At 39.6% G+C, this 14,739-nt stretch overlaps 1 protein-coding gene across 1 annotated transcript in view; it reads right to left on the reverse strand.

Annotated features, from left to right (window-relative positions):
* Nucleotides 1-69: 69 nt before the first annotated feature.
* The window catches only part of LOC140597342 (rho GTPase-activating protein 20-like), a 43,742-nt gene continuing 29,072 nt past the window's right edge, over nucleotides 70-14,739 (reverse strand). The window contains exons 10-17 of the mRNA XM_072745559.1: nucleotides 12,298-12,486; nucleotides 10,518-10,690; nucleotides 9,044-9,205; nucleotides 7,163-7,272; nucleotides 6,457-6,646; nucleotides 5,132-5,243; nucleotides 3,094-3,269; nucleotides 70-1,766 (exon numbers count right to left, since the gene is read on the reverse strand). Of these exons, the coding sequence (XP_072601660.1) occupies nucleotides 1,569-1,766; nucleotides 3,094-3,269; nucleotides 5,132-5,243; nucleotides 6,457-6,646; nucleotides 7,163-7,272; nucleotides 9,044-9,205; nucleotides 10,518-10,690; nucleotides 12,298-12,486 (1,310 nt within the window). The 3' untranslated portion in view covers nucleotides 70-1,568. The remainder of the gene's footprint in view (nucleotides 1,767-3,093; nucleotides 3,270-5,131; nucleotides 5,244-6,456; nucleotides 6,647-7,162; nucleotides 7,273-9,043; nucleotides 9,206-10,517; nucleotides 10,691-12,297; nucleotides 12,487-14,739) is intronic.

Consider the following 14,739-nt stretch of genomic DNA (forward strand, 5'->3'; position numbering starts at 1 on the left):
AGCAGGTGTGTGGCTTTTCTCTTACAAAAATGAAAGCATCAAAGCAGAGCATAGCCTTCAGTGGAAAGGAAGACAAAGCTCCCTTCTATCATAGGGCACTTGCTCTTTTGTGTGCTTTTCTGCAAACTACTACAAAAGCTACTCTCATAATTGCATCATTCTTCCTTTCCTGAACTATACAAAAGTAGAGAATCTAATGGCAAACTCATGATGTATTCATTTCTAGTGTAGGATGTATCCATTTCTAGTGTAGGTCAATTCTCCAGATAGTTTGACATGATACTATTCAGGCCAAGGTTGCAGATTCTGTTCCTCCACAAAGATTAGTCAACTTTAGGTAGGGAAAGCTTCAGAAATGTCTAAGAACTCTATGCACACGTGGTCACCATCTTCCTAGCCTGTGCCTATAACACAGGAATAGAAAAGACCCTACTAAGTCTTGCTAGAAACATCAATTCCATGTGTGCACCTTCAAGAGGGCAACACTTACCATGGTATTCAAGTACCTAATGGATTATCATTCTTTTCCTTGTGTCTTGAAGCCTATATATATATTTGCTGTGTGTTTTACTCTAGCCCAGTGTAGTAGTGGTCAGAGACTATTGGTATCTTTTGTGTAGTTAAACAGTAATGGGGGACAAGGAAAGACCAAATGTGGCAAGGAAGGACCACATATGACCTTGATTCTAAGAGTGTCATCATTACTGCCTTCACATAGTTTTGTTCAGAGCTGTTAGCAAGTGCCAAGCTAGATGGATTAAATTCTTTGTTCTAGTTCTCACTTCTTTCTCCATTCCCATTTTAGCAATAGAATGGGATATCTGTGATGTAGCTGTATAATTTCCAAATTAATCTAGTTCTTGAGTCCTTCTACTGAATTTTCAGAATACAAAAGTACTTTTGTCTCTTGCACCTACTCCAAAAGTTAGATTTATCAAAACAGGCATGTATCTAGAGCTGGTTACCATGTCGTTATAACCTTGGATGGTGGGATAGACATCTCAAACATTAACTAAAGGATGCCTAGGATGTGGTGAAAGGAGACACAAATGGCGAAATCCTTCCTCCATGACTTATAAAGTAAAAGGCACTAAGAAACAGGAGACAATGCGACAATGATAGTTAAGAATGATTGGTTGCCTCACTGAGCCTTTTTTAGATTCCTCATAAAATAAACATTTGCTTACTATTGTGAACTTCCATACCTATCTTCAAATGTTTAATATGATTTTTCTTTTGGAAACTGCCTTCATTAGGAGTGTGGTGAAGAAGCCATCAAAAGCAGGATGTTTGCTTTGGTAAACATTATGTATGTATCAGTGTATATTTTGAAATTTCTTATTATTACTAGTAATCATATTAGTATTAGTATCTTGCATGGAGTCTTCAGGGGCGTGGTGTGTGGTGAAAACAGAAAGTATTTCTAATGTATTGGGCTTTTAACTCCTACAGTAGATTCCTTAAATTTTGAATTCATGAAGTGTTTTCCGAATTGAGAAGTTCTCAATCAGTTCTGCCCATGTCGCTCCTTGGGCAATCATAATGAAAGACACCAATCACAGCTTGACTTACTCATGTGCAGATAAAGTTAGAACTTTCCCCACCTTTAAAACAAATGCTACCACATGAACAGATTTGCTGTAATGCCTCACTCTGTCTCCAGAATTTAGTTTCTTCCTTAGGATTCTGCATGCCTTTATACTACCTGGTTTTCTGAATATGCCTTCCGTGAGTGGTCCTTTCTCATTGATAAAGGACAGCATATCCTGAGAGAAAAAAGAAGAGTATATGGCATTTCATATCCCAAGCCCAGAGTAAAAGCTTGCTACCTTTTTGAAAGAGCTAGGCGATGTGATGGTATACGGTGTTAGAGCTGGAAGGACTAAAGTCAATTTAGATTCTTTAATCAATGTCTCCCTATAGTTTCTACCCAAAATCCACCTGACAGTCATACGCTGAAACATTGTAATCACTTATTTTAATCAGATTTTTTTCTCATTGAATTTACCCTTTTAAATCGAACTCCCGTGTTTCAAGGCCTTGTGGAATCCTCGCCTGATTCCTTGTGGAATCAGTCTTGATTCCTTATTCCCTTACATAGATGCACTTCCCCAAGTATGGAAATCTTTTTGCCATACTCATTTCCCATTTGTTGATTCTTCTTTAAGTGATTGTATCCTCCATTGCAACTATCTCTATTTCCCTTCTTCCTTAAAAAAAAAAAAAAGCTCAAATGCTCTCTTCTTATTAACTGATTACATTTCCTTCATGAGTCTTTCACTGTCCTTTGCTCTATGTTCATGTCCTCTCCCTGCAGTGTAGAAAGATAATAAGGGCTGGAGTCTGATAGACCAAGGGATCGGAAACCTATTATGCTTCTGATCATTTGTGTGACCTGGGGCAAATGTGAACTGTACTGAAAGCTTTCAAATTCATTTTTAAAGTGGGAGGATGATACTTCTAGCTACCCCCTAAAATGGATGTGATGCAAGGACTGGGGAAGTAGCAAGCATGGAACTAACGTGGTCAATTTCTTCACACCTTGGATAACATTCCCAAATCTAGTGCAGGGTTGCAGAGGTCCTGGGTACTCAGGAAATTTCCACAATGACAATTCAGTACACCGATTTGAGATAACAAGGGCAAACTCTGTGGCTGTCATTTAACATCCTCTTTTAGAATTAGCAGATTCTTATATGCCTCAGGATGAGTCTTTATGCTTAGGTAAGATGTTTTCAGTTGTTAGATTAAGTAGACTCCGTTGAAGGAGACCTGAGACTACTGTGAGTTCAGGAAGACAACAGCAGAATGTGAAGATGATTCATGCACACAGAGTCCATTTTGACTGATCTGAACAGGCCTACATGGGTCTCGGTGGAAACAAGTAGAAGGGACAAAACGTTGTTCTGCTGTATTGGCCAAATGACTCTGCAGTAGGTAAATCAAATGACACTAGCAAAGCTTCTCAGCCAAAGCGAGGGAATGTCTAATGATTTATCCATTTGAGGGTTGGTTTGCATGAGAACACTTGGCCCCTCTGCGGTCCTTCTCCTCAGGAAGGTAAAAAAAAAAAACGACCAAACTGAGACCTACCAGTATGGGTAAGGGCAAGATGTCCTTATCAAAGATATCCGTAAGGGAAACTCCAAAGAGCTCTCCTGGTTTTTCAGACAGCACAGCTGTGCACTGGTTGTTCTGGGACGGTCCAATGCGCTGGCAAAAGGCCGAGTCTCTGAAAGCAGTGCTTTTCATGGTCTTCTGGTCTGAATCTAAGGAAGAAGGGAGATTAGTGTGTTTTAATTCACTTAGCCTTATTTTCACCATTGCCATTATACAGCATGTTCATTGTAGGGGCTAGAAGAGGGAAACTGAGTCATTTATTGTGTAAAACTCTCCATGTTCTAATGTGGCTAAGAGGGTCCTCATGGCATTGATGAGTTCTTGCTCCTATCGTTCAGACTGATGGTTCAACCTTGGGACTTGATCAGATTGAAGGTCAGAATTTCCTGCCATCAGTTACTGTCTTTGCAATGCAACAGGAGACACTGAACCTGTAGACGTTTGTCTTCTACTGGAGTGATCAGTGGGTTCAGCTGTCAGATATGATTTTAAAACCCAGAAGGATTTGTATGCAAATCAGGCTGAGATTAGTAATCCTCTGGTTTCAAATCCAGTCTGAGACCAGAACTGCTCAGATGAGTCTCCACTGAAGTGTTATGTGAATCGTAACCAAAGAAATGGTTGTCTAACCTACTGAGCAATGGAATGATTTTTATTATCCATATAAAAGTATACAACACAACACAGTACAATACAATTCAAAAAGTAGGTCATAGGATATGGTAGGCAGTGAAAAGGGGAGATAATTTGTGGAAGATTCCTCAATATGAATATATGGGACCAAGGAAAAAACTTTAAATGGAAATAGCTGGGTCTTAGAAGGGGTTCATTTCTCATTCATTGGAAAAAACAGAAAAAGAAGTGTCAAGGGTCATTATGGAGATTCCAGTCTTCAGTGCCTTACTAAACTGTAGACATGTAGGTGGATGGACCACATGGGGACTTGGTAGCATTCTGCAGTTGTGCTCTTCTGGAAATCACTATCACTCTCACTGGCTTGGATTCAACAGTTTGATTTTCTGTCACGGACGACATGAAAAACAAACACTTGTCTTGCACCAGCATATTCTCAGACATGGTACTAGACTCATCTTAATTCCTGATGACATGGATTATCCAAAAGCTTCCCTCAACACAATGAGGTATATGTCGTAAAACGAAGACATGTCAAAAGTATGGAGGGATTGATGATATGTGTCTCCAGGTTTTGAATCTAAACTCCAATTTACAAAAAATGGGGTGTTGCCAGTGAGCTGTGATTTGCTAGGCTCCAATAATACTCGCACTAGGCTCAGGGGAACTTCTCCTAGTTCTATTAATTGTGTTTTAGAAACGTTTTTACATCCTTTATGTTATTGAATCTTGACAACACTTCTAAGATTTAGGCATTATTTTTATCCACATTTTAGGCATGAAAAAAGTGATACCGAGCTAGAGTAATTGGTCAAAGGTCATGTAGATGATCAACGGGGGCACTGGAGTTTGTACTCTGGAGAAGTTGTTTGACATCAAGTCAAGTCCTTTTCTCTCAATGATGCTGGTTATTTTCAACTCATTTTAAAGAGCACTGGAATCCTGTGGTGCCTCAAGAGCCATTGATCAAAAAGAGAATGGAGCAGGAATTAAAGCCCCGTGCTATGGTTTCAACCAGAGCAGATTTATATATTATAAGTAGAAATAAATAATTATGCATTATATGCTTACCCACATACAAAATATAATATAGATGCGGGATCCATTTAAAATTGTGTTTAAAAATATCCCCAAACACTGTATCATACCATGCTATCTCCTAATACTGCCAAAACGTCTTGAAGTTTCTATGCTTTCGTGGGTCTCCAACAGTGTGAAACCTCCCTTGACCTGCTAGCCAGCCTTCAGAAGTAGGAGCAGCTGGGAATCATTGCCCTGGGCATGCTCTGGGCTCCAGAACAGGGCTAAGTATCTGCCATGACCCCTGGCAACCTTGCTGCCTGTGTCTCCCTAAAGCCTATTAAATTATCCACAGTACCTGCAGCCTTCCCATTGTTATGACAACTCTTTGAATTCTCTCCCAAGAGAGAAGTGATGTCTTCGCCAAATATCTTCAGGCAATTTTCGATCAAAAACTGTATGAGAGAAGCCTGTAATGCAAAAAGAACACAGTGGGGTGCTCTTTTTCATATGGAAGAGTTATAGGTCACATTTTGTTTATAAACCTTGGATCTAACCAAAACTGTGAAAGACTTCTATGAAAAATTCAGAGTTGATAAAAATATATAGAAACCCAAGTTCTCTAATAAATAACATAGAGTGATGCTTTCCATTGTACTTTGAGTACAGATTTTAAAATACTACTAGACAGAGGGCTAAACTCCTACTTTGTGGCCTAATTTAATACCTAACATTGTGATACCAAAGGTTACATCTTTAAAACTAGGATAGTTTTCAAAGTAACCCACTTTCTAAAAGTTTACTTATTTTCTAAAATTTTGCTTCCAGAAAATATTGGGTTGTAACTTAGGAAAATATCTGATTTAGATGTATAAAGCAGTGACAAAATCCTATGATATCCATTTCTTAAATATGGACAAATATTTTTTGGAAAGTGGATATTCCTGTGGATTTTTTTTGAAGTTTTCTTTTGTTTTGTTTTTGAGTAAAAACTCACAGGGCTGGGGAGAAAACATGTTTGTCTAGCCGCAGTCCCTTCTCATGTCTTACTTTGAATAATGCTGGCTCTTGGCATGAGCTTGGGGAAGCTGTCATCTTATTAGGTATGTGTGGCTTCATCAGGATGTTTTGGAATATCTCACTAGTTTCTGTCTGATGTAGCGGAGGCAAAAGAGTAGTCAAGTGTTTTTCTAAATGAGCCACAACTTGCAGAGCAAAGCTATGTGTTTGGAGCCATGGGTGCTCTTAGTGCCCAAGCCACCTAGGATGTGCCAGTAACGACCACAGGAACTGGGGGTTGTTACCATTGTGTCATGAGGAAACCATGTCTTTGCGCAAGGTTACAAGCTCTCCCTCAAGGATCAGGCTGAGATTTGAACCTTGGCTTGTCAAACTCCGGAGCCCAGGTCTTTTCTACCATATTACATCACTCCTCTCTCTTTTGTTTAGTCAGTCTAGTATTGAATCTCCTGGATGGGAAATAAGTGACTCAACTGCTCTGCGTTTCCCACTTTAAGACCCCTTCCCATATTCCACCAGAGAAGGATAACAAACCTGCCATTCCAAGAAAGCCTAGGAAGATGTGCACTTTTCAGAACTGATCCATCCAATTTACTACTACACATTTCAGATTCAAAGCCTGGATTATAAACCCGAGGGGACACATATGAGAGCTCTCCCTACCTTTTTTTTGAAGTTCTCTTCCAATTCCAACCTGCAGGAATTAGGTGGATAAAGAAGGCTTGGGGCTATACACACTGATAATTCATAAGCTGTCATCTGATTGGATGAGGATTGTTGCTCAATGTTGTAGAGCACTCCGAAAAGGTATCGCAAGAGAACAACGTTCACTTTTGGCAGCTGGGCTAGAAGCCTGAAGTCAGAAAGATGCACTTTTGAATAAGGCAAGTCACTGTACTTAGCAGCTGGAAGTATAGAGATGGAGAGCAGAGAACATCTTTCTAGATCTAGTATACAGCCTGCTGTAGCAGAGTTCCAGGCATGAACGTATACAAAAATGTTTTACCGAATTCAATTTCTGAGCTAACCCACTCCGTTTAAATGTTTGACAAACTTTAGGTTATGCCACTGGCTGTAGATGCACTGGCATCTCTTTGGCCACTGACTTTTGTCTACCAGTTTCATATATTCAGAAGTTATACAATGACTAATGAGTCAATGTTAATAAGGTCAGGAGAAGTACAATAATAGCCATAAGGCATGTCTGTATTCTGAAACTGCCCTCCATGGGTGACAAGAATTGAAACTATGTGGCATTGAATGTTATTTTAGTGGTCAAAGTGGCAAGAAGTAAACCAATATATTCCTAATAGTATATTGGCTGTATTTCTGAGCCATGACCAGAGTAGAGTAATTATTGCATCATTACCTCTGGGCTGCATTTATTTTTTTCTTCTCTGTCACTTCGTCAAGAACACGAAGCCATTTTTCATAGAGGTCCGATGAAAGTAAACTGCCTTCAATATTTTCAAGAAAATCCTTATGTGGATAAAAGAAAAATACACACAGACACACTCACATATACAAAATATATATTGGAAATATTACAGAGAAAACACTTAGTTGCAAACTTCAGTTCAGTCTTACTTCCGTCGTAGATACCCAAACTGTGACCCACATGGAACTCTGCTCTGATTCTCCATTGACTTGTACGTGCAAAAGCAGGTGTGTGGATTTTCTCCAACAAACATGAAAGCATCAAAGCAGAGCCTAGGCTTCAGTGTAAATGAGGACAAAGCTCCCTTGTATCATATAGCACTTACTCTTTTGTGTGCTTTTCTGCAAACTACTACATAAGCTACTCTCATAATTGTATCATTCTTCCTTTCCTGAACTATACAAAAGTAGAGAGTCTAATGGCAAACTCGTGATGGTCCTGAGGATGTATTCATTTCTAGTGTAGGCCAATTCTCCAGATAGTTTGGCATGATACTATTCAGGCCAAGGTTGCAGAGTCTGATTCTCCACAAAGATTAGTCAACTTTAAGTAGGGAAAGCTTCAGGAATGTCTAAGAACTCTATGCACACGTGGTCACCATCTTCCTAGTCTGTGCCTATAACACGGGAATAGAAAAGACCCTATTAAACCTTGCTAGAAACATCAATTCCATGTGTGCACCTTCAGGAGGGCAACACTTATCATGCTATTCGAGTACCTAATGTATCATCATTCTTTCCCCTGTCTCTTGATGCCTATATAATATTTAGTGGTGTGTTTTACTGGACCTCAGTGTAGTAGTGGTCAGGGACTATTGGTATCTTTCATATAGTTGAACAGAAATGAGGGACAAGAAAAGACCAAATGTGACAAGGAAGGACCACATATGACCTTGATTGTAAGAGTGTCATCATTACTGCCTTAACTTAGTTTTGTTGAGAGCTGATAGCAAGTGCCAAGGTAGATGGATTAAATTCTCTATTCTAGTTCTCACTTCTTTCTCCATTCCCATTTTAGCAATAGAATGGGATATCTGTGATGTAGCTGTATAATTTCCAAATTAATCTAGTTCTTGAGTTGATCTATTGAATTTTCAGAATTCCAATCTACTTTTGTCTGTTGCACCTACTCCAAAAGTTAGGTTTATCAAAACTGGCATGTAGCAAGAGCTGGCTAACATGTCGTTATAACCTTGGATGGTGGGCTAGACATCACAAATATTAACTAAAGGATGCCTAGGATGTGGTGAAAGGAGACACAAATGGCAAAATCATTCCTCCATGACTTATAAAGTAAAAGGCATCAAGAAACAGGAGACAATGCGACAATGATGGTTAAGAATGATTTGGTCACCTCACTGAGCCTTTTTGGATTCCTCATAAAGTAAACATTTGCTTACTATTGTGAAATTCCCTACCTATTCTCAAATTTTTCGTATGATTTTTCTTTTGGAAACTGCCTTCATTAGGATCGTGGTGAGGATGTCATCCAAAGCAGGATGTTTGCTTTGGTAAATATTATGTATGTGTGAGTGTATATTTTGAAATTTCTTAGTATTAATAGTATCATATTAGTATTAGTATTTTGCATGGAGTCCTCAGGTAGGCTGTTTGTGGTGAAAACAGAAAGTATTTCTAATGTATGGGGCTTTTAACTCCTACAGTAGCTTCCTTAAATTTGATTTCATGAAGTGTTTTCCAGTTTGACAAGTTCTTAATCAGTTATGCCTATGTTGGTTCCTGGGCAATCATAATGAAAGACACCATCACAGCTTCAGTTACCCATGTGTGGTAAAGCTAGAACTTTCCCCACCTTTAAAACACATGCTACCACATGAACAGATTTGCTGTAACAGTTAACTCTGTCCCCAGAATTTAGTTTCTCTTTTAGGATTCTGCAGGATTTTATACAGGCTGATTTTCTGAAGATGCCTTCCAGGAGTGGTCCTTTCCGATTGATCACGGAAAGCATATCCTGTAGGAAAAAAAGAAGAGCATATACATTTTGTATCCCAAGCCCAGAGCAGAAGCTTGTTTCCTTTTAGAAAGAGCTAGGCTATTGGATGGTGTACGGTTTTAGAGCTGGAAGGACTAAAGTCAATTTAGATTCTTTAGTCAATGTCTCTCTATAGTTTCTACCCAAAAATCCACCGTACAGTCATACACTGAAACATTGTAATCACTTATTTTAATCAGCTTTTTCATTGAATTTGCCCTTTTAAATCAAACTTCTGTGTTTCAAGGCCTTTGTGGAATCCTCGCCTGTCTCCTACTTTACCAGTCTTCGCTCCTTATTCTCTTACATAGATGCTCTTCCCCCAGTATGGAAATCTTTTTGTCATACTCATTTCCCATTTGTTGATTCCTCTTTAAGTGATTGTATCCTCCATTCCAACTGTCTCTATTTCCCTTCTTCCTTAAAAAAAAAAAGCTCAAAAGCTCTCTTCTTATTATCTGATTACATTTCCTTCATGAGTCTTTCACTGTCCTTTGCTCTATCTTCATGTCCCCTCCCTGCAGTGTAGAAAGATAATAAGGGCTGGAGTCCAATAGACCAAGGGATCGGAAACCTATTATGCTTCTGATCATTTGTGTGACCTGGGGCAAATGTGAACTATACTGAAAGCTAATTCATTTGTAAAGTATGGAGGATGATAGTTCTAGCTACCCCCTAAAATTGATGTGATGCAAGGACGGGGTAGTAGCAAGCATGGAACTAACGTGGTTAATTTCTTCACACCTAGGATAACATTCCCAAATCTAGTGTAGGGTTGCAGAGGTCCTGGGTACTCAGGAAATTTCCACACTGACAATTCAGTACACCGATTTGAGATAACAAGGGCAAACTCTGTGGCTGTCATTTAACATCCTCTTTTAGAATTAGCAGATTCATATATGCCTCAGGATGAGTCTTTATGCTTAGGTAAGATGTTTTCAGTTGTTAGATTAAGTAGACTCCGTTGAAGGAGACCTGAGACTACTGTGAGTTCAGGAAGACAACAGCAGAATGTGAAGATGATTCATGCACACAGAGTCCATTTTGACTGATCTGAACAGGCCTACATGGGTCTCGGTGGAAACAAGTGGAATGGGCAAAACGTTGTTCTGCTGTATTGGCCAAATGACTCTTCAGTAGGTAAATCAAATGACACTAGCAAAGCTTCTCAGCCAAAGCCAGGGACTGTCTAATGATTTCTCCATTTGAGGGTAGGTTTGCATGAGAACACTTTGCCTCTCCAAGGTCCCTCTCCTCAGGAAGGTAAAAAAAAGACCAAACTGAGACCTACCAGTATTGGGAAGGGCAAGTTGTCCTTATCACATATATTTGTGAGTGAAACCCCAAAGAGCTGTTGTGGTATTGCCGATGGTGCAACTCTGCACTGGTTTTTCTGGCAAGTGCCAGAGCGCCGCCAAAAGGCCCAGTCTCTGAAAGGAGTGCTTTTCATGGTCTGGCCTGAATCTAAGGAAGAAGGGAGATTAGTGTATTTTAATTCACTTAGCATTATTTTCACCATTGCCATTTTGCAGCGTGTTCGTTGTAGTGGCTAGAAGAGTGAAACTGAGTCATTTGTTGTGTAGAACTCTCCACGTCCTGATGTTGGCTAACAGCATCCTCATGGCATTGATAAGTTCTTGGTCATATCCTTCAGACTGATGGTTAAACCTAGAGACTCGATCAGACTCAAGGTGAGTACTCCCTGTGTCATCAGTTACTGCCAGTTACAAGGCATCAGGAGGCACTGAACCTGTAGATGTGTTTTCTACTGGAGTGATCAGTGGGTTCAGGTGTCAGATCTGATTTTAAAAGCTAGAAGGATTTGGTATGCAAATCAGGCTGAGTTTGGTAATCCTCTGCTTTCACAGCCAGTCTCCCCTCAGCCCCAGATTTCCTCTTTGGTTTCTGAGTGCTCAAGTTTCTACCATCCAAAGGATCTGCTTCTCAGGACACAATCTGCCTGAGCCCTACTTCTATGTTCCTCTGCTCTGGGCCATCTTCAAGGATGACTTGCTGCAGTCAGGGTCCTTGGGATGTTGTCATTACATGCTGGCTATGTGGTGGCTGTGTTTTCTTGTCATATCCCACTAACCCACCCAGAGATGATGTTTTTGGTTAAATAGGTTTAACATTTACTGAAAGGAGCCTAAACCACAATGAAGTGTGGAAACCTACTTCCTCACACACACACTCAAACATATATGTAAATATACATCTACACACAAGTCCCAGGCTTGAAAGAAATCATAGAAGCGAAAAAAACAATGAGAGGTTATGAATGCACTTATAGAGGTTATGAATGCATATATATATTATATATATATATGAAGGCACCAGTTTCCAGAGATGATTTTTAATTACTCAACATTCCCTATGAAGGAAGAGCTTTCCAAAGAAAAGGTGACCAGCAGTGAAAAGCTGAGTTCAAAGTTTCTAGTGCTCAGCTGTGAATGTTTTCCTTTGAAGATTCCTTAACATTGCTTAAATAACTGATTTTTGAAGAGTCCAGAGATGAGCCAAGGTTTCGAAGGATAAGCACATGAGGAACATTTCACCAAATAACCTTGAACACCCGGCCACTTGGCTTTTCTGGGATGTAGTGAGTGCATCACCACCTCCACTCATGTGGGTGCCAGCACTGCACCAGAAGCATCCTGGTCCTGCCACTTATGAAGCTCAGCATTTTAAAGCTTCGGTTTGCTCAACTTTAACATAAATGATGCTACCTACAACTCGTTAAACTAAATATATGATATACTACTCAGCACAAGGCATGGCTCAGGGCAGGCTTGAAAGTGCTCTGAGGGTATAGAGAAAGACAGGAGTTAAAGGTCTTCCCAAAAGATTTAAAACAAGGAAACAACCTTCATAGAAATGAGTTGGGTCTTGATGTCAGACTTTTGAATTTTTCTAAGCTTGATTTTGGGTAGTTTTTGCATTCTTTCCTATACTGTTCCTCCTCATTGATGACAATAAGCTCACCCAGAAAGAATAAACTGTGTGTCTGAATTGTGTTTAAGCATGGAGACATGAGCCAAGGGAAGGCACTTGAAGAAAAGCAAGCGGCTCACCTCTCCCTTGCTTGTTCTGGGCTGGGTGCCTGGGCTTCAGTATGAAATGGATTTGCATCTCTGTGATCTTCTGCTCCAGAAGGAGGGCCTCCTGAGTTGGGGAAGGAGAGATGGAGTCCTCTGCTTCCTTTGGCAGTGCTTTAGTAGATGGAAGATGGCTCATTTTAATTCCATAGGGATGTTCATGTCCTGTATGGAAAGAAACCTGAATATTTAGGATGATGGTGATGGCTGTCATCAAACTACCTGAGTGTAAGCATCACCCTATTTGTATATGTTGGTATTCTTGTCATCAAGAAAAAATTTGTATATGTTGGTATTTTTGTCATCAAACCAAACCTGAGTGTAAGCATCACCCTATTTGTATATGTTGGTATTTTTCTGGGACTTCTAGATAAAGAAGGCTGTGCCTCCTCAGTGAGCATCATATGCACCCTTGTGGGAACACCTTACAGAAAGCGTGTGCCCAAGGGAAAGATTTTAAGAAGAGAAAACAATTGAAAGCATGTTACTTTGCTTGAAATACATATATTCACGAGTGCAATAAACAATGCTGACTTTTGCTGGGTAACTATCTGAGAATGTTGAAGGTTTTCTAGTTTGTGCCTTGACACTAACTACATCTATACATCTTAGGCAAATTACTTGACCCCGTCGAGCCTTACACTAATTCTTTGAAATGCTTGTCCACACACAAACTTATCAGAGTGAATATATTAATAAGCATTGGTGGTTAATATTCTTATTTTTTATTTTTATTTTTTGGTTAATAAATTTTTAAATATTTGGAGTATATATATATAGAATTGCTATCTTCACTATTCTCTCCAACAGAATGTCAGTCGAACAGATTTTTTGTTCATTTCCTTTTGTCAATTCTCCAGCCAGAGCTACTCTAGAGTAGTGGGATGGGTTGCCCTTATGCTTTATGGTTCCCTTCCACTGCTGCCCTCCCTCTATGGGGTGTCCTGCCAGGCAATGATCAGAAGGAAGGGTGTGCAGAGTGGGAAACCCAGAAGCAAACTGTAAAACGATGGTTAGAGAATAGAAAACCACACCCAGAGCTATCCAGAATTGCCTGCCAAGTGATTTGTTTTGCTCTTTTATGCTTTAAATTGTTTTTCCTCTCTAGAGAATTCTCAAAGACCCTAGGAAATGATATGGATTTCATTTTTCAAGAATAGAATGAAAATTCTCATTCTGGGGATCCCTGGGTGGCGCAGCGGTTTGGCGCCTTCCTTTGGCCCAGGGCGCGATCCTGGAGACCAGGGATCGAATCCCACATCAGGCTCCCGGTGCATGGAGCCTGCTTCTCCCTCCGCCTGTGTCTCTGCCTCTCTCTCTCTCTCTCTGTGACTATCATAAATAAATAAAAAATTAAAAAAAAAAAAAAGAAAATTCTCATTCTGTCATTCCAGATTTATTACTGAATGTACCTAAAGGAGCTTTTGCTGTTCTTTTCATCCGTCATGAATGCAATGTTCACAAGAATCACAGGGACTTCGCTCCATTAAGGAAAAAGAAGCTTCTATGACAGCAATACAACCAAACCAAGATAACCAGGAGTTAATCCACAATTGAGAATTGAGAGTATGTTTTAAAAAATGCATTTTTGAATGCTCTAATGGATCATCATGAACGACAGGCTCTTCAGATTCCTTAGAGCTGCGTTCGTGTGTGAAGCTATTCAAAGTCTCAAAAGTTACCATCTACATCATTTTATCTAAATTAATGCACTTTATTGAAACATATATAAGTATTTAACTTTTTTCCTTTTTACTGCTAACCAACTATTTTTTTAGATTTTATTTATTTATTCATGAGAAACAGAGAGAGAGAAAGAGGCAGAGACACAGGCAGAGGGAGAAGCAGGCTCCATGCAGGGAGCCCAACGTGGGAGTCGATCCCAGCTCTCCAGGATCCCACCCTGGGCTGAAGGCAGCGCTGAACCACTGAGCCGCCAGGGCTGCCCCTGTCCAACTTTTACAAAGATGTCAACATTAATTCAAAACAGGAAGTGGTACTGAGGGGTTTTGTTCTCAGTGATGAGCTTTGTGACTCTATAGTCTAAGACTGGGAATATATATTTTGCAGAAAGAAATTGGTTGTTTTTTAAAAAAAGGAAATTGGTTGTTTAGATTTCCAGATTATTTGAAAAAGAGTTATAGCTTCACAGGTTTATTAAAAGGATAAAAAAATTTCATGTAAGAAGGAATGCTTTAAGATTTCTAGAAGAGATTATTGTCACCATTACCATCCATTACTATACTTCAAGGCCTGCTACCAATCCTGTCTTCTTTTTCTTTTTTTTTAAACCCTTCCATTACTGGAAACACTAAACAATTTTGCTAATCCAAAGATTTTTTTTTTCAGAGAACTTGTGCTAATAACTATTTTAGAAGAGGTGCAATCTGTTTATCAATAACCTTAAGAACAGTGATG

Source organism: Vulpes vulpes, unplaced genomic scaffold (genome assembly GCF_048418805.1).
Source record: "Vulpes vulpes isolate BD-2025 unplaced genomic scaffold, VulVul3 u000000707, whole genome shotgun sequence".
Classification (NCBI taxonomy): domain Eukaryota; kingdom Metazoa; phylum Chordata; class Mammalia; order Carnivora; family Canidae; genus Vulpes; species Vulpes vulpes.